The sequence below is a fragment of the Zingiber officinale genome, chromosome 5A, assembly GCF_018446385.1.
Source record: "Zingiber officinale cultivar Zhangliang chromosome 5A, Zo_v1.1, whole genome shotgun sequence".
NCBI classification, from domain to species: domain Eukaryota; kingdom Viridiplantae; phylum Streptophyta; class Magnoliopsida; order Zingiberales; family Zingiberaceae; genus Zingiber; species Zingiber officinale.
Window position 1 is genome coordinate 145,539,710 of NC_055994.1, and position 19,695 is coordinate 145,559,404.

Genomic DNA, 19,695 nt, shown 5'->3' on the forward strand with positions numbered 1-19,695 from the left:
CTTCTTGCAAGTAGAGGGGAGGCTGCTGCGGTGGAGAAATCCAGAGACGGCACCGCGAGCACGCGCGGGGAACATGTGAGGGTAGGATATTAAACTTAGGGTTTTAGAATTATCTCATTAATTTAATATTTTCTTTTAAATATTTCAAAAATTTATAAATAATTATATTTAGTTATTTTAAATATGATCAACATATTAATAATAATATTATTATTAATAATTTAATTAATAAATTTATTTTAAATATAATTTTAACCAAACGTGATTTATCAATTTGGTTATCCTATCAAATAAATTAATTTATTAATTTAGTTTTAGATGGTAATATTTTTTCATAAATATAACAACTTAGATCAACAAAAGTTTTAACTCTAACTCAATTAATCCAAAACTAAGTTTTAATTAATTTAGTTGCTTTTAGGTGAGACTACCATGATTTCCTAAACTCAAGTAAAGGGAAAAGTTCATCAACGGAAGCTGAAAGCTTTTTCGCTTGGTAACCTTCAATGAGTAACAAATGTACAATGTAATCTAAAATAAACTATAATAAACAGAAAGAGGGATTGAATTGTGAATAACAAATTCAGATGAATACAGTAGTAATGTATACTATTAAGGAAGCAGATACCTTAACAACGACATTTTATTAACGATAGAATTCATACATATTAGTAATGATAACATACGATATATATAAATATCATTACAAATGAAAATAGGAAAATATATAAATTAAGAAAATAATAAATATTTCCTAATAATAATTATTCTTTAATAAAATGAAACAAATAACTATTTTCTAATAATAATTATTCCCTAATAACTAAAAAATAAATAATTATTTATTTATAATAATTATTTCTTAATACACCCTCTCAAGATGGTGTCCTAGAAATGATACCAATCTTGTTACAAATAGCAAACAGTCGAGGTCGAGAAAGTGATTTGGTAAGTGCATCAGCCAACGTAAGTTTGTAAAATCTCAATTCCCCTTCTTTACAACAAGGAGAGAATGAGTTAGAACTAGTTTGGGGTACAAATCAGGAGGTCTTTCTTCAAGAAGTCTGCGACGGTTTAGGAAATTAGGAGGAGGAGCGCGAGCTAAGTAGCCCTCCTCTTCCAACTGTTGAACTGCCCCTTTGGCCCCTGCCGTAAAAGCAGACAAGATGGATCTCACAATCGGCCGGTTGAACTCAGTAGATTCGATCATGGCGGTGGCTCATTCTTTGTAACGAACATTTTCGTGCTCCTTATAAACCACTAACGCCATCTGACAGGTTTTCAGTTCATTTTCCCTGGTAGCGACTTCGGCTTTTGTTAAATCAAGGGAATTGTTAAGAGATGTCACCTCATTTTCTTTTAGTAGCAAGGCCTCCAACTTTTCGCTCAATTTTGTTTCATAATTCTCTTTGAGTTCGCCAAGTTTTGAGGTCAGCTCTTGATTGAGGTCCGTAACCAATTTGAGTCGGGCTCCAAGGCTCTCAATTTGAGTTTCAAATTGCTTCTGGGCGGCAGCAGAAAACTCGGCAGAAGACAATTCGATAACTTGATGTCGCAACCCCTTGTTTTCCGATTTCAATCTTTCGTTCTCAGTGTATAAGATGAGTAATAGTCGAGAGAAACCCATGTTCTCTAGCCACCGCCGGAAGCATATCCAAATTTGTGAGATAGTATTTCCAAAACAGAAAGTAAGAGTATATAATCGTACCTTATTCTCTACCTTTTCGCCTTCTGCATCTCTCATTTAGGAAACTGGAGTTAGATCGAGTTTATTCTAAATTAGGTGAAAAGATTACCAGAATCTTTAGAGACTACATGACAAAGTAAGCTCAAAATGCATTTTTCTCATTTGCTTGGATATATCATATTATCTTGATAACCATCTAGGAGAAAATGTGATTTTCTCCCAGCTATTATTAGCTTTTCAACCCACCATGTGACTCATGCCCTCTGCTCATATTGTTGTGTGTCGACTTTTTTTGCTATTGTAAAAAAAAAAAATGGTCTTGTTCTTGTGGAGAATATAGGAAATTTTAGCTGTTGGTTATAAATCAGAGAATTCTCAAGATAATCTGCAGCTGACAAGTGGGGGTTACATATAACCAGAATAAACTCATAGAACATACTTTGTTTATTTGAAAGTACCATTTTTTTTCTTCATCTTATAGTTCAAAATTATCAATTTTACATGTGTGAGCTTCTCATACTATTACTCATTTGCTCTGTTTTATAACATAGTTGAATGTTACAGTCCTGCTTTTTACATGAAATTCACATTTGCAGGGTTACCGAGTTTGAGGAGCTAGCTGATGTGGGGAAGAGGTTTCTTACTAGATTTAACAGGGTAACAGGTATAGTTCACCAATGTTTCTTTTTTTAACTTTATAGATAGATAGCTGGGATTTTAAATTCCCACAGGAACACCAATCTGTTCTGAGTTTGGCACAGGCCGGTCAATCAGTGTTAGTAGCCTATCAATCCCTCCACAACATGAGTTCAGTTGGTAAATATATCAAATGTTCAGTAATAATAGTATAATGTATAGACAACCACATGCTCTGGTCGAGAGTCAACACTAGCCATCAATGTCCAGCATAAAAACATATGGCAGAATATAATGAAAACATGGATATCATTAAGAATGTTCAGAAATCAAATGTTCAGCAACCAAGTAGTATTGGAATAAGAAATTCCAATACAACAAAAGTTGGTACAGTGGAAGGATAATTACAGAAACCAAAAACACATGGCATCTAAATCTGATTGCTGCATATCACAGTTTCAACATTTTAGGAACAAGCTTCAACATAAATAAGGATTGTACCAGTTCAGGTCAAATCTGCTTTAAGACTTCAAAATAAGAACTGATTGGCACATGAAGATGTTTTATATATATAGGACTTGAGGCAGTATTTTCTGATCTTTTAAATTTTAAATTGTTCTTAAAAGGATCTTAAAAATTCAAACGCATGTTCATGGTTTCATAATTTTGCACTTGTTGAGAAGATATGAACTTGACTGTCAATTGACTATCTGTTTGTATCTTCTCTTTATATTAAATGTCTTTTTATCAAGTTTGTCATCTCCTATTGCTTATTCACAGATATAATCCTTGCAAAATATGGCATCATTGCATCTTTGCCCTTTTTGATCTTCTGTATTACTGAATCGACATTTTATTTATTAAGCCTTTGAGAATCCTGTTAACTCCGTGATGGAGAATACAGATTATACTTAGGAACTTGCCCTATTTTTCAGTTGCATGACTTTCTCATTTTTGACTTAACTACTCATGTCGTCCTTTTTCTCTTGTGCACAGCAATGTTTAGGACGGTTGAACTTCAGAAGACTTCAAACAACATCAGTAGGATAATTGATGCTAACTGGAATGAACATATGAAAACTTATGTTGAAGCAGGGTGCAAACAACAGTCGCAAAGTGTTCAAAATATGTATAATTGTAAGTTGTTACCATTCATGCAAACGAAACTGCCTTGCAAGTCACTTTTTGTTCTCAGCTAAATTATTCCTTCTTGAAAAATGTATTTATAATGCACATAGGAAACTGAGTATTCACGAAAATTAATTCATTGGAATGAAGGTTTAGAAAAAATATATAGCAAGAGGACAACATACACTCAAAAGCTTAGTTTTATCTTAGTGATTTGTTTTTGTCATTGTTCAGGTTTGAGCCCATGTGTAATAGGATGAGTACATGCCTTCTGTTAGTATCAATCTAACAATTCCTTTTTCATTAAGCAAAAGCCTAACAAGTATACATTTTAAAAGTTAAAAAGATAAAATAAGGAAAACAAACACTAAGAAAATGCATTAAACTAACTTTCCTTATTATTCACTTTTCAGCTTTTTGCTGTTCATCTTTATCCCTGGTCAAATATCTTGATGAGTGCTAACCTGACGATTTTTTTGATTCAGTCTCTTGATGTCTGAATTATATATCTCACTCTTAACATTTTTTTGTGCCAGCTCACTCTTGTGTTTTGGGATTGCGAGACAATTTGAAGAATGGTATTACTATTAACTCCCATGTGATTATCTTACTTTATCTGCATGTTTACACCAACAAGTTCCTTTTGTAACCTGCACTTTTCAAATGTAGTGTCTTCTAATGGTAGGAGTTTTTCTATTAGAAAATCAAAATTCATGGAATTTCTCATTCTAGCCTCTCAATTATGTGTACTTTCTAGTTAGATTAATATTTTAATTAATGGTCTTTTTACTCAAATAAATATTATAAAGTGTTCATGATTTCAGCTGAAGCTTTGCTCAATGAACTTGATTGCCTAAAGGAAGATGCAATTGCTGTCACAGAAGCAGCAACCAAGAGTGCTACGGCTTTGGATGACTCTTTTTGTGAAGAAATGTTAAAAGATATTTCCTTTGAGGTAAACATAAATAGGAGGCATCTTAAGTTTCTTTTCGCGTTTTACATTTATTAACATATTAGTTTGCTTTATTAATGATCAGCATTCAGAATTATTGCCAGATTTAAATTACAAAAAAAAAATACTTTTTGGGATAAAGGATGATAATCTTTAACAAGTTAACAGACGAGAGATCCAATCTCTCATATGTAATTTGTTTAACAGAGAGTCAGTTTCAGAACATTTAGTCAACTGCGCAGACCAGTTTGATTTCTCATAAATTTGTTTGACGTCAAAAAGAAATTGTTGATTTTGATTATTTTTCCTTGGATGCCACATGAGTGTATTTAATAACTTTTACTAGGAAGAAAAGGAACCATTGCCCAAGCATCCTCAAGATACATCAATATCAGAAGTCATGCTAATGAAGATCATCAGTGATATGTTGAAGCTCGACTATGCCATGCAGGTAGATGGATTCATAGAGGTAGTTTTTCATAATTCTCCTTCAATTGTTAATACAAATTTTTATAATGCAGAAAAATATTGTTTTGAACTTGAACATTGGGACAAGTGTATCTGAACTAGAAGGCTATTGTCTCCTGTGGAATCTGCATCCCTACATAGATGATGACATTATACATCGGGCATGGCAATATGTTCCCTCTCATGATCAGAGTTCGCGATAGTAGGCACCTCCCTCTTGCGTGAGTGAGGTCGAAATGAGGGTAAATCATGGCATTTGGTTTCTTAATGGAACTCCATTATCACTGATTCCTTGGAGGTCTTGCTTTTGTCTGCTGTTGAGTTTCTTGTGTGGATTCAAATAGTAGGTTTGCCTTTGATCTTGTTCATAGAGTGTTATATTCTCTATTTTCATACATTTAATATTTAATTGATATATATTATGATTTATTAAGGCTTGGAGATTAATGCATTGTGTGTTAGTAGGGTTAAGCTCATGTGTAAGCTATTTTTTTGAGAAACTGTGAAAACAATATGTTGATATTTACATAGAGATGATGATTGATAACTTGAGGTGTGATGCAGTTATTGATTCATTTTATGATTTTATTAAATTGAGTTGTTAATCTAAAGACTCATTGTCAACTTTTGATGCTCGCACGGGTTGGCGTAGTTAATACCTGTATAGATGCTTACTCCAATAGATTTTAAGGTCAATTCTCAATTCATGTAAAATGTCTTATTGGGTGTTTAACTTAGTCCATGCAAAGGATTATTGTACTATAACAAAATGCTCTGTGTGATTTATCTATTTATATCTTGTTGTGGGGCTGGTAATACTGGACCACTTTGGATGAATGATATCACATTTTTACTCAAATTGTCAACTTGTGATCAATTGTTGATTAAGAATTGCTAAATTTTTATTTGATCTATGATGAAGGGTAGTCTTATTCATTTGATCATAAATAAGGCCTATAGGATTTAAATTCTATGGGATGTCAAAAAAACCATGGAAACGGAGTGATCCTTGATGGGCTAATGTGTCTTTCGATGTCCAATAGCAACTAAAAATCTCTTTGGTTAAACAAGGCTCACTTGTGAAGAAAAGGACCTAAATTTACTGTGATTTCCTTTTATAACTAGAACCCTTAGTAGTGTTGTTGGATGCCTCATGAGAACTAGACTCAAATTCTTTAGTTAACTATTAAGACCTTAAAGTCATTTAGCACTATATTAAAAAAAACAACTATATAAAAGAAAACAATTGTAAAGAAGCCCTAAGGAACACAATGCATAGCTTGCAAAGAGGAGATAAACAATTACGTTTATCTACATGTTTTGACAATAATTGCTAGATGACTTTCCAGACTCGAATAACCAAAATAAGAATATAGAATGATTGTATATGTTAAATAAGGAATACAATAGGGTGCTTATATATGAAATTTGATCAATTTAAATTCATCTAATAATTTAAGTTAAAATCGTTAGATAGCAATCTTAACAAAAATTATTAAAATGGTCCTCCCAGACTCAAAAATAAAAAAATGAGAGTATAGTTAGAATCCAAAGGCTCTGAGTTGTGAGATTCAGTTTTTCTTTTTTCAGTTTCAAATATGGGTGATCAGTTTGATTCCACATAAATTTTTTATCGGCCATCCTAATTTCGAATAAATTGGATGCATTTGTAGTAAATGATTCATCGATTCAATATTCTTAGGTCAATAGTTTATTAAGGAAAATTTATCTATTAATTCGTTGAAGTTAAAACTCGATCTTTAGATATTTAGGAAATTAAGAAAGTATCCTGTCGCTGCACCATTACCCCGGACGAAGCTAACAAATGGGTTGATCCATAGAAGGGTGAGTTGGCCCGTGGTTTGCCGACTCATGGCAGGTCGGCCATTTGGCAAGGTGGAACGAGTCTGCTCATCATCTTGGCGAATTGGAAAATTTCTAACCCAATCTAACTTAAGGTGTGTTGTAGGCTCGACGAGCCAACCCACATGCCCATTGAAAAATAAAAAAATATATAAAAAATAAAAAAAAATAAGTTTGAGTTACAGATTAATTTTTCCACTTTAGTTTTAAGTATAGGAGAAAATTTTATTTTTTTCTCAATCCACAAGCCCACCGCGGGCCAACTCGCGCGGATCACGGGCTCATACGGGTCGTCTCTCCTAACCTGTATTTAAATAGATTGATAAAATTTTAATTAAATTTACTTAAATTATTTAATGGGATAGACCAACTCGACGTACAATCAAAATTGACAGTTTTATCTAGGGCAAGAGATTCACTTTTGAAATTTGATCAATTTAGATTTATCTAATAATTTTGGTCAAAGTACCAAATACAGTCCCATGATATAAAATAAAATAAACGCTAGTGACTCCAAGGAAAATAACAAAGGGATTATTTTCAATACTTAAATTTAGCTTCATCTTATAAATTTAACTAAAGTTGTTAGATGGTCTTTCAAAAATAAAACAACAATGATATGAGAACTCTAAAGGCTCAAAAGATAACAAAGAGCCTGTTTTTTAAATATGATTAATATAATCTAATATGTTTACTTAAGACAACTATATGGTCTTCAAGACGACAAAAAAAAAAGAGAGAATAAAATGATTCCAGATAGGGAATCTATAATTTTCTTTTTCTATTGTACTAAATAGTCTCCCAATATTTGAATAACAAAAATAAAAACATAAAATGATTAGAGAATTCAAAGAATACAAATCAGATTTTATTTGTGAAATTTGATCAATCTAAGTCCATCTAATAATTTTGACCAAATAGCCTTCTAAGACTTGGAACAAAAATGACAATATAGATGGACTCCAGAGGCTACGATTTTAGATCCATCTAACATTTGTAATCAAAATTGTTAGATGGATTTAAACTAATTAAAATTTTAAAATAAGCACTTTATTGTATTCCTTGAATTTTATAGAGTTTATATTTGCTTTCACGTTTTAGCACTAAAAAACAAAATGAAAGCAAATATAAACTCTATAAAATTCAAGGAATACAATAAAGTGCTTATTTTAAAATTTTAATTAGTTTAAATCCATCTAACAATTTTGATCAAAATTGTTAGATGTATATTAATTTTGATCATAAGATGGACAACAAAAGCTTCAACAAATACTACAAAGTTTATTTTTAAAATTTGACTAGTTTAGATCATCTAACACTTTTGGTTAAAATTCTTAAATAGTCTTCCAAACCTCTGACAACAAAAACAAAAGTATAGAATAACTCTACAAGGAATTCAATAAAATGGGATTATTTGGGTAATTTGACAAGCTTAAATCAAATAGTTTTATTTTCCCTTCCAAGTTATGTTCAAGGAAACATGCTAATTTTCTTTTACATCCTCCAGAGTACATGCAGCACTCTTAATTCATGCTAATTTACGAAGTCCTCAAAGCTTCAACTATATCTGACAGAAGCTTTTTCAATTCCGCAATAGGCTTGGAACCAACATAATCGAATTCTGCCAAAGGCATTGGCACAAAGGAAAATGTTCAGCGCTCAAGAATTAAAAGTCGAATTGATGAAAAGTATCCGAACTTAGTGACTTTCTAGCAAAGTTGTACTTTACAATGTAGCTGCCGATATAGAGGAAATGTGTGAAACCAAGTTAAAAACTATCTCCAGAAACACACATAAAGTTAGAGATGCGAATTCTCATTCCATTTCAACCTTCAATTGGAAGTTAACTTACGCTACCTACTCCTCTGTATCCACAGTGCCTCCCTTAAGATGCAAGTGTTTCTCCCTCTTCTGGAACTCTGTCAGTCCCTTTCCGCTGCCGATAACACCAACCTTACCGTTGGGATCATCTGGAGACTTGAAGATACTTTCTCGCTTGCGCCCAGAGAAGAACCCAATCTACAACAGCAAGATAGGTATAAGTCGAGGCCTAATAATGATACATTTTTGGTTCCAACAATCTGCATTGCCTAGAGATAGATGAATATTATCAGAGGCACGAATGAAATATTTTGCTGATGCTTACCTTTTTCGTCTTTCCTTTGGCGGATTGGAATTGCTGCCATGCATTCTGCCGCTTATTTTGTGCAACTTCAAGTTGCTCACTTCGAACCTTTGACTTGAAAGAGTGTATTTTCTTCCGCTTAGCAGCTTTCTGGCAATACCCCCCCAAATGCATCAGTTTGCAAAGGGTTTTCATAAGAACAAGCATATATGAGAACAATCCTTCATGCTCAACTAAATTCAAAGCATAAACCATGGAAATCCTTTATGCTCAAAGAAATTTACTAAACTACCAAGCACAAGTAAACTGGCAATTGTTGATAGTACTACAAACCATTCTCAAAATAAATCAATGATGCAAGCACATTGCAATACGAACATAGTATACATGTCTAGGATCATCCAATTTGGTTCTAAAATATAAAAAGAGCATATAACCAACCACATCATCTGGATCATTGGGATCGATGCGAAGTTTAGCAGGTAAAGTTCGTGCTTGGAAGTCAGTTATAGCAGCTTGTGCAATTTTCCTTTTGATAGCCTGTCTGGTAGCTTCAGCTTCCCTTTCAGCTTCTAGTAATGCATTCACCTCTTCAACTGGCCTAACATTAGCAAAATCCACCTAAATGAAGCATAATTCAGTTATCATCACAAATGAGAAACTCTGTTGCAGTTGCATATAACAAAAGAAAGCACAAGAGAGGGCAGTTATAGTGTTACACTACATTGCCACTGATTACCCATACCCCTTCTATCCTCCTTATCATTATATAATCTTCTATTGTTGCTAGATTAATATTCTCGTATTATAAGATGAATTATAAAATCAATTGTATTTATCCGCTCCATCAAGAGATTATCTGATCTTTTGATCAGCTAAATTTGTGGACAGAGCTCATTTTTCTATCCTGACTACAATGCCTATCACAAAATTTGGATACCGCAACAAGCTAAAGTATATTCACATTGGTATAATTTTGTTAACAAAAACCACAGCGGGACCTGCACACTGATACCCCCCATTCTTTCTCTGGTCAGACATGTGTTTGTTGCTTATAGGTCTTTTTATGCATTCTGCAGCAGAATAGCAGCAAGAAAGCGGGAAACAGAGAAAAGGTAGAGGAGCACAAACCATAAGGTGCTAATCACCACAAGTTAACCCCCAGTTATTTGGAAAGTAAGGAAGATAGCAAAAATAGAGAAGATTTTAGGAAAGAAAAATTTACAAGATGTTGGTTTACTTTGGTGAGGAAATGAGATAGCATAGGAAGTTGGGAAGATCCAAACGCTCAACATTTCCCAGAACTAGAAAAGTTATATTTACCTGGTTTCACTTTCTCCTCCCCAAATCTCTTGATTCGACCTTTGCCCACAAACAGCCTGTGCAGCGCTGCTCATACCAACAAGCTCCACTTGCAAGCATTGCCAGCATGCAAGCATTCTCAAGAAGCAGTTCGAACTCTTTCAACAAGAACTCTCAAGCATAGGAGAGTACTGACAATGAGCAAAATTGTATTGCCTATGAGCACTGGCTATTAGCAAGTGTGAGTGCTCACAAACACCAGGCCACAAACAACCACCCAAGGCAAGCTTTCATTTATTTTCATGCAATGATAAGAGGGAGCAAATGAAGAAGACAAGGTTAAAATGGTCTTTTAAGATTTTTTTTCCAATCTTTCAAAGTAAACTTCTTTTTAAGATCTTCTTTCCTCTTTGCTTTCCATCTTCTATTGATATATATATCTTCCTAACTGCCCACGCTAGAGAAAAGAGAGCAACAGCATATAGCTAATAGCTAGAACTTGGTGATGGTGGTTAGGATATTGGTTGAGGTGCACTACCCATAGCGCAGAGAGAGAGAGAGAGAGAGTATCCACCAAGGATACTAAAACTCACCTATAGATAGCCTCTAAGGCTAATTAATTACTTTAAAAATAGATTTTAATGAATAATTAATAGAAAATATAGCCTGTTGTTTCTAACTTTCAAGTTGAAGCCAGATATTGTGCTCCAGTTTGAATATGAAGAGACACTAGGCATGTCAATGACAAAGAAGCAATATTAATATAGAAGTTGAGAAGTCTGAAGATGCAATAGAATGGTCTTATTATCAAAAGAAATGATGACTGAATTGACAGCTTGAAAATAAGATACTGGTAGGAACACAAAAAGTAGTCTATCTTTTTGAAGTTGCACAGATGCAGAGACATATAAGCGTTGCAAACACAAGTGAGATTTGAGTTCCAACATCTTTGAACTATCAAAATCTCCAAAGAATAAAGTGTCGGTAGGATACTAGAATAGTATCTTTTCGGTCAAAGACCGAAACTACGACACAACTCGAGATTTTGATCCTTGGTGCCGAGTGGTATCAAGTTTCGATGATTTACCAAAATGATATGTTACCGTTTCGCCATACATGGTACTAGATTTCAAATCATGGACTAAATAGTCTTCAGCATGTTACATTACCAAAAAGTACAAAGAAAGAACAAAATCAACACTTCTACAACATGATACATTTAATTAGAACGACCCTTTTGAGTAGTCATTTATGTTTAGGACTAGAACACTATTCTATGATATAGGATTCAAAGCCCTTTATTGCATCCAAATTCAAACATGGGAAAGAAGATTCAAATCTCTGAATGATACATATCTTCTTCAAAACAGGGTCCTAAGATTCACTTAGGATTTTGAGCCCTATAATGCGAATTTTTCCTGATAATATTAAATAATAAGACTTGGAAGTATTTTGCAATCTCATAAGATTGAAAGTGGTTCCTTCAAGGCTTCAATCATTATATAAATTCAAAAACATTTGCTATTTTGCTTCTGTAACTTTGAGCTTAAACCTGCAATTTTCCATTTTATTATTAATTTAGTACACTATATCCTTTGCTTTGACTTCTATTGCCTATTTTACATCTAGGTTTAGTATGTACATTATCTTGATGACATATTAACGTTTTCTGTCAATTTAGTTTCCTGCAATCTCTATGATTCATTTGCAAACTAGTTTATCGAACTACCTCTCTTATAACATCAGCAAATCTGTTTGGCACAGGACAAAGAATACTCATATTTATAAAGTGTGATCCATAAAAAAGTTTAACTTTGTGGCAATTACATGATGGAAGGGCATAATACCAAGGAAAAGATTATTTTTAGTATACATGGTTTAGACAAACAGGAATGGAACCTAAGAACAAGAGGAAAAAAAATCATGTTAAAGAAAAAATACAAATGATTATTTCATTGAATATACAAGAAAACTCATCAAAAGATTAACAATAAAAATACCAGAAATTAGAAAACCGAGCCTTGGCCAATGTAATATGATTCAAGCAACTTAAGATGAAAATAATGTTGACATTGATCAACTCACCATAAATAGTCTAGAACCATAGGTTCCTCACAACTCTAATTGGGAGAGCTAAATTCCTCCCTTAACTATACACTAATAATGTCTTTACCAAAAAAAACATCCATAAAAAAGTGGAAAAAATTGATCATCTGGAAACTGTGGGAATGAGAAACTCAAAATGGCATACCTCCTCCGTGTTTCCCCAGACTTCATAGGAGACAAAATATCCATTAGGAGTAATAGATTCAATGGTTGCATCATACCTGAACATTCAACTACTCAGCACATAAAAGTGAAAAGGTAAAACAACATAAACAAGCTAATAAAAAAATGCACATATCATGGCATAGATACCATTCCCCGTCTTCGCTCCAAACTGCTTGGACTTTAGTACCAACAGGAAAACTTCCATATGGCTGAGAATGTTCAGATGATGACTAAATGTAAGATGCCAGTCTAGAATAGATTAATAAAGTAGCAATGTAAATAACAAATTCACAAATGAGAGACAATTTACTCTACTGAGCCATTTATAAAGAGGCAAAACTTGGGTTCTCTTGTGCGTAAAGGAAATTCAAGCCAGAATTAATATTCATCATAGATGAAAAGGATAAAATAGATGATAGATAATGTTTTGATAAATTAAATTTGTTTACAATTTAGATTTATTCAAATTAAATTAATCCTTCATCCATCAGAAGGCTTCCTTGTTCAGCAAATGGTTGCAATTCGGCGACAAGTTCACTTAAATCAACAGATGAATTGGCAGACAGCAAGTGGCCTCTTCCAAACGGGAATTTCTCCTGCCAATATTACTTGACCAATTTCCAACACCCATCAATCTTACCTGGTTTATGAATGATCTTACCGTGGCCAAACTAATTTACAGTTGTAAAAGAGCAGGTAGGAGCACGTAATTTAGCCCTTCCACCTTAAACTACGTTGATATAAAAGCCAGTTGTCCGATATAACACCAAAATTAGTAGAAATAGAATCTATAGAAAGATTAACTAATATTGCAACAGAATACCTGGTATGCATTTAACTACCCAAAAGCTTCAAACTAGTAAGCTGACAAATTACTAATCAGTGATAAATTTTGGAAATCTTCTAAAAAAAAGTTGATTCAACAATTTTAGAAGATAACCAGTTTCTTAAATCTTTCAAGCTCTAAGATTGAGTTGAAAGGGAACGATATGGAGTTACAACCTTGGAGTGAGATGTCCCATCAAAATGAGTGTTGGGAGATGCAACAGAATCAAGCCGATGAAAATCTGTTGGCTTTGCAGTTGTCAGAAGCTCCTCTGTCAATGCAATAACCTAGATTCACAGAAGTGACATTATATTCAGCCAACAAGATGAATCAGTCCTTTGGTGTAACTCAAATTAAGAACTAAAACTCCAAACTTAGAATAGCAGCATGAACATCTGAAATCAGGAGATTTTAAGCAGGAACTAGGCAGGCCATCAGTCATCATGAAAGAGTAAACCTGCAAAGAACCAGATAAAGGTAATGGCCTATTATGACAATTTTTCACATATAGCTCTTGCTTCACAGGTCATGGTTTGCCGTATGACTCAGGTTACAAACAAGAGCTATTTTTAATTTAAATCACCCTTCTCACCTTTCAAGATGTTAGAGAATGTAAAATCCTCATTAAAACCCTCTAATATAATGCAGCCAGATCATGCTATCTTCCTTGAAATATCTTATGGCCCCTTGAAAAAGAACACATGGGAAAAGCAATAGCAAAATCGGAATCTTATATATTATATAAACCAAGCATCATACTGTTGTTTTAACAATATTTTACTTTAGGTTTAAGAATTGCAATGGCTAATATATCATGGCAATCAATAGGGCGGCATCCATCATGCTGCACACCAGATGGCTATCATTTTGCAATTTTGTTATTTAAGCATCAACACAGCTTACCTCTTCAAGTTCCTTCTCCATATCTATATATTCAGAGTTTCCAGGGTCATCAGCCAAAATCTTTTTAATCTGAAACACCGAGATCGAGAGTTATTAATCCAAGGTATCCCTATATATATGCCAAGTAAAAGGAGCAAGAAAACATAAACATCTAAGATTTCACAAAATTATGTCAAAAGTCCTTTCGCATAGAAATAAAAGAAAAGTTATTCACTAGCCTATGACAGATCAAGGCAATGGTAATGCATTCAAGGAGAAGAAAACGAGAAAAATCAGATAAACTCATTAGCAATGACAAATCCCTAATGCAATAAATAAAGTTGATGAACACCGACACAAATAAAGAAAAGAAACTTGCACAATTATTTATATAATTCATGAAAAGTTGATAGACCCATCTAAATATTACAAATGGGATGAATAATGTCACCATTTGTAATTGTTGTAGGATTTTGATGGGTTTCCATGATTTCAAAATTATATCACACCAAATACATAAAGAAAGACAGAAAGAGTGTTCCTCTTGGAACTACATGCTTCACAAAATAGAACAATAGAGATATCAAAACAGACCAGACAAATGCAGTTCAGATTTAAATCAGTGGTGTCAAGCAGACCAGGTTAGGATGCCTCACCTTAAATGGATAAGCCATGCTGGGCACAAAGCTAGACTAAGCCTGTATTGGCGCCTGCCGGCACACTGACCCATGAGAAAGTCTTGACGAAACATGTGCCTAGATAAAGCTCAATGGCATGATGCGGACAACTGAACCCTGGACCTCAGCCTTTTCCTCTATGATCCCAATATACCCCTTATTTTAAAGAATAAACAATAAGACAATAGGAATATTTTGGCTATTTTATTTTTCAAATGGCTAAATTGATCATAAAATTTTAAAAAATATATTAATATTCCTTAAAATCCTCTATAAACACCCTCTCTCTCCTCCATCCTTCAACCATCTAATGTCTCACCTCTTCTCTTATTCTATCATTCTCCAATCGCTAGACTCACCTCATCTCTCATTTACATTTTTCAATCTCCAATCGACTAGTTATATTTTTCGTCTTTATCCAATGATCACTTATGTGCATCTAGTTGAATAGAGTTTCCTCTAGTCAACTGGAGGCAACCAAAAGTGATCCTTTGGAGCATGTTATATATAAACTCAAAGAGAGCTTTTAGGTACTTAAAACTTATTGTAACAATCCAAATCTTGTATTATTTGTGCTCATACAAATAAACTGCTCAAAAAGATCCAATAGCTTCAATCATCAAGCTCTTGATATTTTGTTCTTTCTCATACTTTTATTCCATTAATTTTATTGTAAAAGATGTCCTTGCGGTAGCTTATGAAATTTAAAAGATTGAATTAAGGAGAAATCTTAAACCATTACCTCTTACAAAAGGTTGGTAATAGTGGAAATTACCAGAATAATGCATAAACACATCATAGGCCATGGAGGAGAACCGAAGTCTTTGAAACATGTAAAATCTTCTTGTTAATGTTATTTTTTAGCTTATTGTTTTTATTTCCACTGTGTACATATGCTTGACACCAATCACACACAATCACACTAGTAGTCTAGTACTACTAATTATTGTATTTGTTTGTATTATTGTGCAAGGAATTGACAATTTGGGTATGTCATCTATTGTCAGGCCATATAGATTAAACAATAAACCAATGCACAAATGAATCCCTCCTTTTTCATCAAAAAAAAAATCAATTTCAAAAGATATCCACAAAAATATCTAAATCAAGCATCGTCCACGGCATGCACATGGTGGAAATAAAAATAATAATCTACAAAACAACATTAACAAAATGAATTTACAAGGTTAAGAGAGCTCGCTTGTACTCTATGGATTATGTTGTGCAAGGAATCAACGATTTGGGTGTCATCTATTCCCCCTCTAGTCAAGCCATAGTCCAACAATAAAATAATGCAAAAAATGAAACCCCTCCTTTTTTGAAGAAGAAGAAGAAGAAGAAGAAGAATACCATTTTGAACTTTAAAGTCTTCAAATTAGCCTCAAAAGTTCTTTTATAAAATATCTTTGCGAACCATCGTCCACATAAAAAATAACAAAAAACCACTCTATAACATAAATTCTGTAACCAATAAATTAAAAATATGCATGCAATTAAGACTTTTAACTCTCACTCCTCAAGTTTTTATATTACAACAATTACTTATAATATTCAATCTGTTTCATTCTTTTACACGTCTAGGAAGCATGCATCACAACATCTACATTCATCTTAACTCCATAGTGTCTAAAACTTAAATATTTTCAACCAAAATTTCTACAGCCAAATGAATGTGTAACTTCTTACTTAGCAGGTTTTATCGTGACATGTCCACAACTCATGTATATCACAGTAGATAACCATTTTTTATGAACAACACTAAGCATTCCAAATATGGATTCTACCTCTACTGACTAGATACAAAAAATATAACTAAGAACTAGATATATCACAAAAGAAGCAGATATGATTGTACTCCTAGTTGATGCAATGATCAAGATCATTGTCAATAAGATCGTTGTCAAGGGAAGCTCGCTACAGCAGAATCTAGATAGTAATGAATTTTGAATAGTATAAATTTCTACTCTATGCTTACACTTGACCTTCCAAAAATCCCCCCACTCACAGGAACCTCATATGTGGGCAACCTTATTGATGTGGTTGTATATTAAGAACAAATTAAAGTTAATAACTCCTGAGTTCCTAGTTATTCCCCTTTATTATGAAAATGTGTGAGGTTGAGTGCATTGAAGAGGTGGCGAAACATCATAATGCAAGGTTCATCCAATGTGTATATCTTCAATCTCAATTATCAGTTGTATATCATTTTTTCCATGTGTCCTGCAATTTATTTATTACTTGATAAGGCGGAGATCTCTTATTCAGCAAATTACAGTTTATATGAGACACTTTCAGCCTAATTACCCATGAACTATTAATATATTACACCACAAAGCCTAACTAGTTGAATAGGACAGAATTTCATGGTTCAGTTTAGCTCAGACCAAGCAAGACACCTAGTATTTAAATCCTAGCTAAACTTGTCCAGAAACTGAAATCAAATTATGAAATTCACAGTGCTTCCAACAATCGGTTTCAAAACTGTAAAAGAATATCAACAATTACCTAGCACTCTAATGCACAATAAGAGAGCGGAAAAAGAAAAGGATTCAGCTTACTACTGTGTCAAGATGTTAACGAAATACAATTTATGCAAGCAACAAATCAGATTATCTACCTTCCAAACAATAATTCAGCAAATACAACTTTTAACGATAAGTAGATCAATGAGTGACAAAAAGATCAGTCCTTAAACCAAAACCACTTATGCTCTTTTCCTGGGCCATTTTCCAGACAGAACAAACCTTAAATCGGTGACCTTAGTACTTGAAAAGTCGGGACAAATATATGATAGAAACCCTAGAAAGTGAAGCGCAAAGTCCGTGCAAGAAAATGAAGCCCGACGCCAAAAGAAGCCGTAAAACCAAGTGTCGAGATGACAATTTTGGCCAAAATTCGATAAATCGAACCTCGCGGAGCTGATCTTTGTAAGTAGAGAGATTGGAAGCGAGCTCCTCGATGCTTAAATCCTCTCCCCCTTGCATCTCGTGCCCTCTGTATCGCCCTTGCAGCTTTTGCTCTAAATTCGTTCCGTGCCCGGTGAGGCTGCTTTCTCGGCGACGCAAACCCTTTTCGAAGGATCGGTGCGTAGCGACGATATTTCGAAAATAAATAAATAAATAAATAAATGGGGATGAATAGCGAAGATACACACCGCAATACATGGAACTAATCAACTAGCTGCGCATGACGCTGTAAATAGAAAAAAAATTATTTTATAAATGTTTTTACGTATTTATGATTATATTTAAAATAGTAATAAAAAATCAAGATTATAACAATGATTAGACCACTTGACGAATAGTTATACGAATAAAGTGTTCTTTCTTCCACAATTTAGCTCTAGACTCTGTAATAAAGGATTTGCTTTCTAAAGTCCCTTGATTATTATACGTATATAAAAATTTAGTTTAAAATTTTATTTTGATTTAGATGGTTTAATAATTGTTGGAGATTAAAAATTAAAATTCTAGACTATCACGATTATATTATAATATTAACTAATAAATATATAAAAAATTAGCTTAAATTTTTAAAAAATGTTGTGTAATTTCCTTCTTTTATTTTTTTTCTCTTTATTTTCTCAAATTTTGCATGTGTCAACGTTAATTGGTGACGAGAACCAACCAATATTAAGAATTTAAACTTAATTTAATATTTATATTGATTCATAATCATGATCATGGCATCAAAGAATTTTATATAGAACAATGATATGTTCAAGAAAAAAAATTTAAGGAAAAATTTAAAAATAGAGATATAAATTTATGGTCCATCATTTCATTTTTTTTAGATTCCATAAATTTATGTGTCTATCTTTGAACTTTTCATTAAGATTTTTTTTTTTTTTGAATATATCATTTTTCTTTTATATATAATATGTGAATCTGTAGACTTAAGGGTTATAAATCTAAAATAAATCAAAATAATCGATCCGACAAAGTTTAGATGATTAAGTCAATATTTTAAAAAAAATTGATAATTTTTAAATTCGAATTTCAGTTATGATTCTAAAAATCACTGACTCCCGACTTCATTCAATAGCAATCAATTGAGATGCAACACTAGTCAGCTGCTAAAAGAGATTAGTTAATTTGATAACTTATAAAATTAACTAACCTGAAATTTGATTCAGATATATATTTTTTAAACTGATTATTTCCAATAATTTTCTATTTTAAAATTCAAATTTTGGTTAAACTAATTAAATCAAGTAGATTGGAAGCCATTTATTTTGATGTATTATATATTTGAATAGTTATTATTTTTAAACGAAAAGGTATATCACAAAATAATCGAATTAAATTAGAAACCATCTGTCTATTAGTTAGTGTGGGGGTCTCATAGTTTTCTCTAATTATTTGATCATCAACTATAAATTAATTATATGATTTACCTCATTTCATATAATCTATAGATGATTATGAAGAACACCTAAAATGAATATAATCATCTTTTGTTATAATAAATAATGCGGGATATCATGTCATATCCCTACAGAATGTCAATTAATTAGAGGGTGACAAATTTACTATACTGAGATACAAATTAATTCTCGACAAGCACATGTTTTTAAAGATTTTTTATTTAACGATCCATTATAAATTAATCCTATAATTTATTTTCTTTTATAAAATTAATTTGAAGGCCAAGTACAGGGTGTAAGATAAACATAATCAGTTGCTACGGGATCTCGTGAATTTGTCGGTCTTGAAAACGGTTGCAAGTATATTTTTATGTTTAGGTATGATGATAATTTTATAAATGTTGAAATTGCTAAAAGAATATATGCATGATAGAATAAAATCGAGAATGATATTAATCTTGGAATTTTTTTTTTTTGAGTGGATGGTAGGAATAAATATAGGAACATATACT

General features: G+C 32.8%; 2 protein-coding genes across 3 annotated transcripts in view; one reads left to right on the forward strand and one right to left on the reverse strand.

The window, feature by feature from the left end:
* LOC121982239 (survival of motor neuron-related-splicing factor 30-like) overlaps positions 1 to 17,925 on the reverse strand; it is a 36,391-nt gene extending 18,466 nt beyond the window's left edge. The window contains exons 1-8 of one of the 2 annotated variants that reach the window (XM_042535212.1): positions 17,727 to 17,925; positions 14,162 to 14,230; positions 13,435 to 13,545; positions 12,580 to 12,641; positions 12,413 to 12,488; positions 9,301 to 9,480; positions 8,881 to 9,009; positions 8,598 to 8,753 (exon numbers count right to left, since the gene is read on the reverse strand). In XM_042535212.1, the coding sequence (XP_042391146.1) occupies positions 8,598 to 8,753; positions 8,881 to 9,009; positions 9,301 to 9,480; positions 12,413 to 12,488; positions 12,580 to 12,641; positions 13,435 to 13,545; positions 14,162 to 14,230; positions 17,727 to 17,801 (858 nt within the window). In that variant the 5' untranslated portion in view covers positions 17,802 to 17,925. Of the gene's footprint in view, positions 1 to 8,412; positions 8,754 to 8,880; positions 9,010 to 9,300; positions 9,481 to 12,412; positions 12,489 to 12,579; positions 12,642 to 13,434; positions 13,546 to 14,161; positions 14,231 to 17,726 lie in introns of those variants that run through there. The other variant, XM_042535211.1, reaches the window with a different exon arrangement.
* Positions 1,733 to 4,406, forward strand: LOC121982244. The gene is made up of 5 exons (XM_042535220.1): positions 1,733 to 1,823; positions 2,284 to 2,351; positions 3,320 to 3,460; positions 3,988 to 4,049; positions 4,276 to 4,406. The coding sequence occupies exons 1-5, from the start codon at positions 1,816 to 1,818 to the stop codon at positions 4,306 to 4,308; spliced, it is 312 nt and encodes a 103-aa protein (XP_042391154.1). The 5' UTR covers positions 1,733 to 1,815; the 3' UTR covers positions 4,309 to 4,406.
* Positions 17,926 to 19,695: the final 1,770 nt, after the last annotated feature.

What these genes read in the sequence shown, in the direction of transcription:
- LOC121982244 (XM_042535220.1), top strand. An exon ending in TAGATTTAACAGGGTAACAG is followed by an intron (nt 2,352 to 3,319) that starts GTATAGTTCACC and finishes TCTTGTGCACAG; the next exon opens with CAATGTTTAGGACGGTTGAA. An exon ending in GTATTACTATTAACTCCCAT is followed by an intron (nt 4,050 to 4,275) that starts GTGATTATCTTA and finishes TCATGATTTCAG; the next exon opens with CTGAAGCTTTGCTCAATGAA.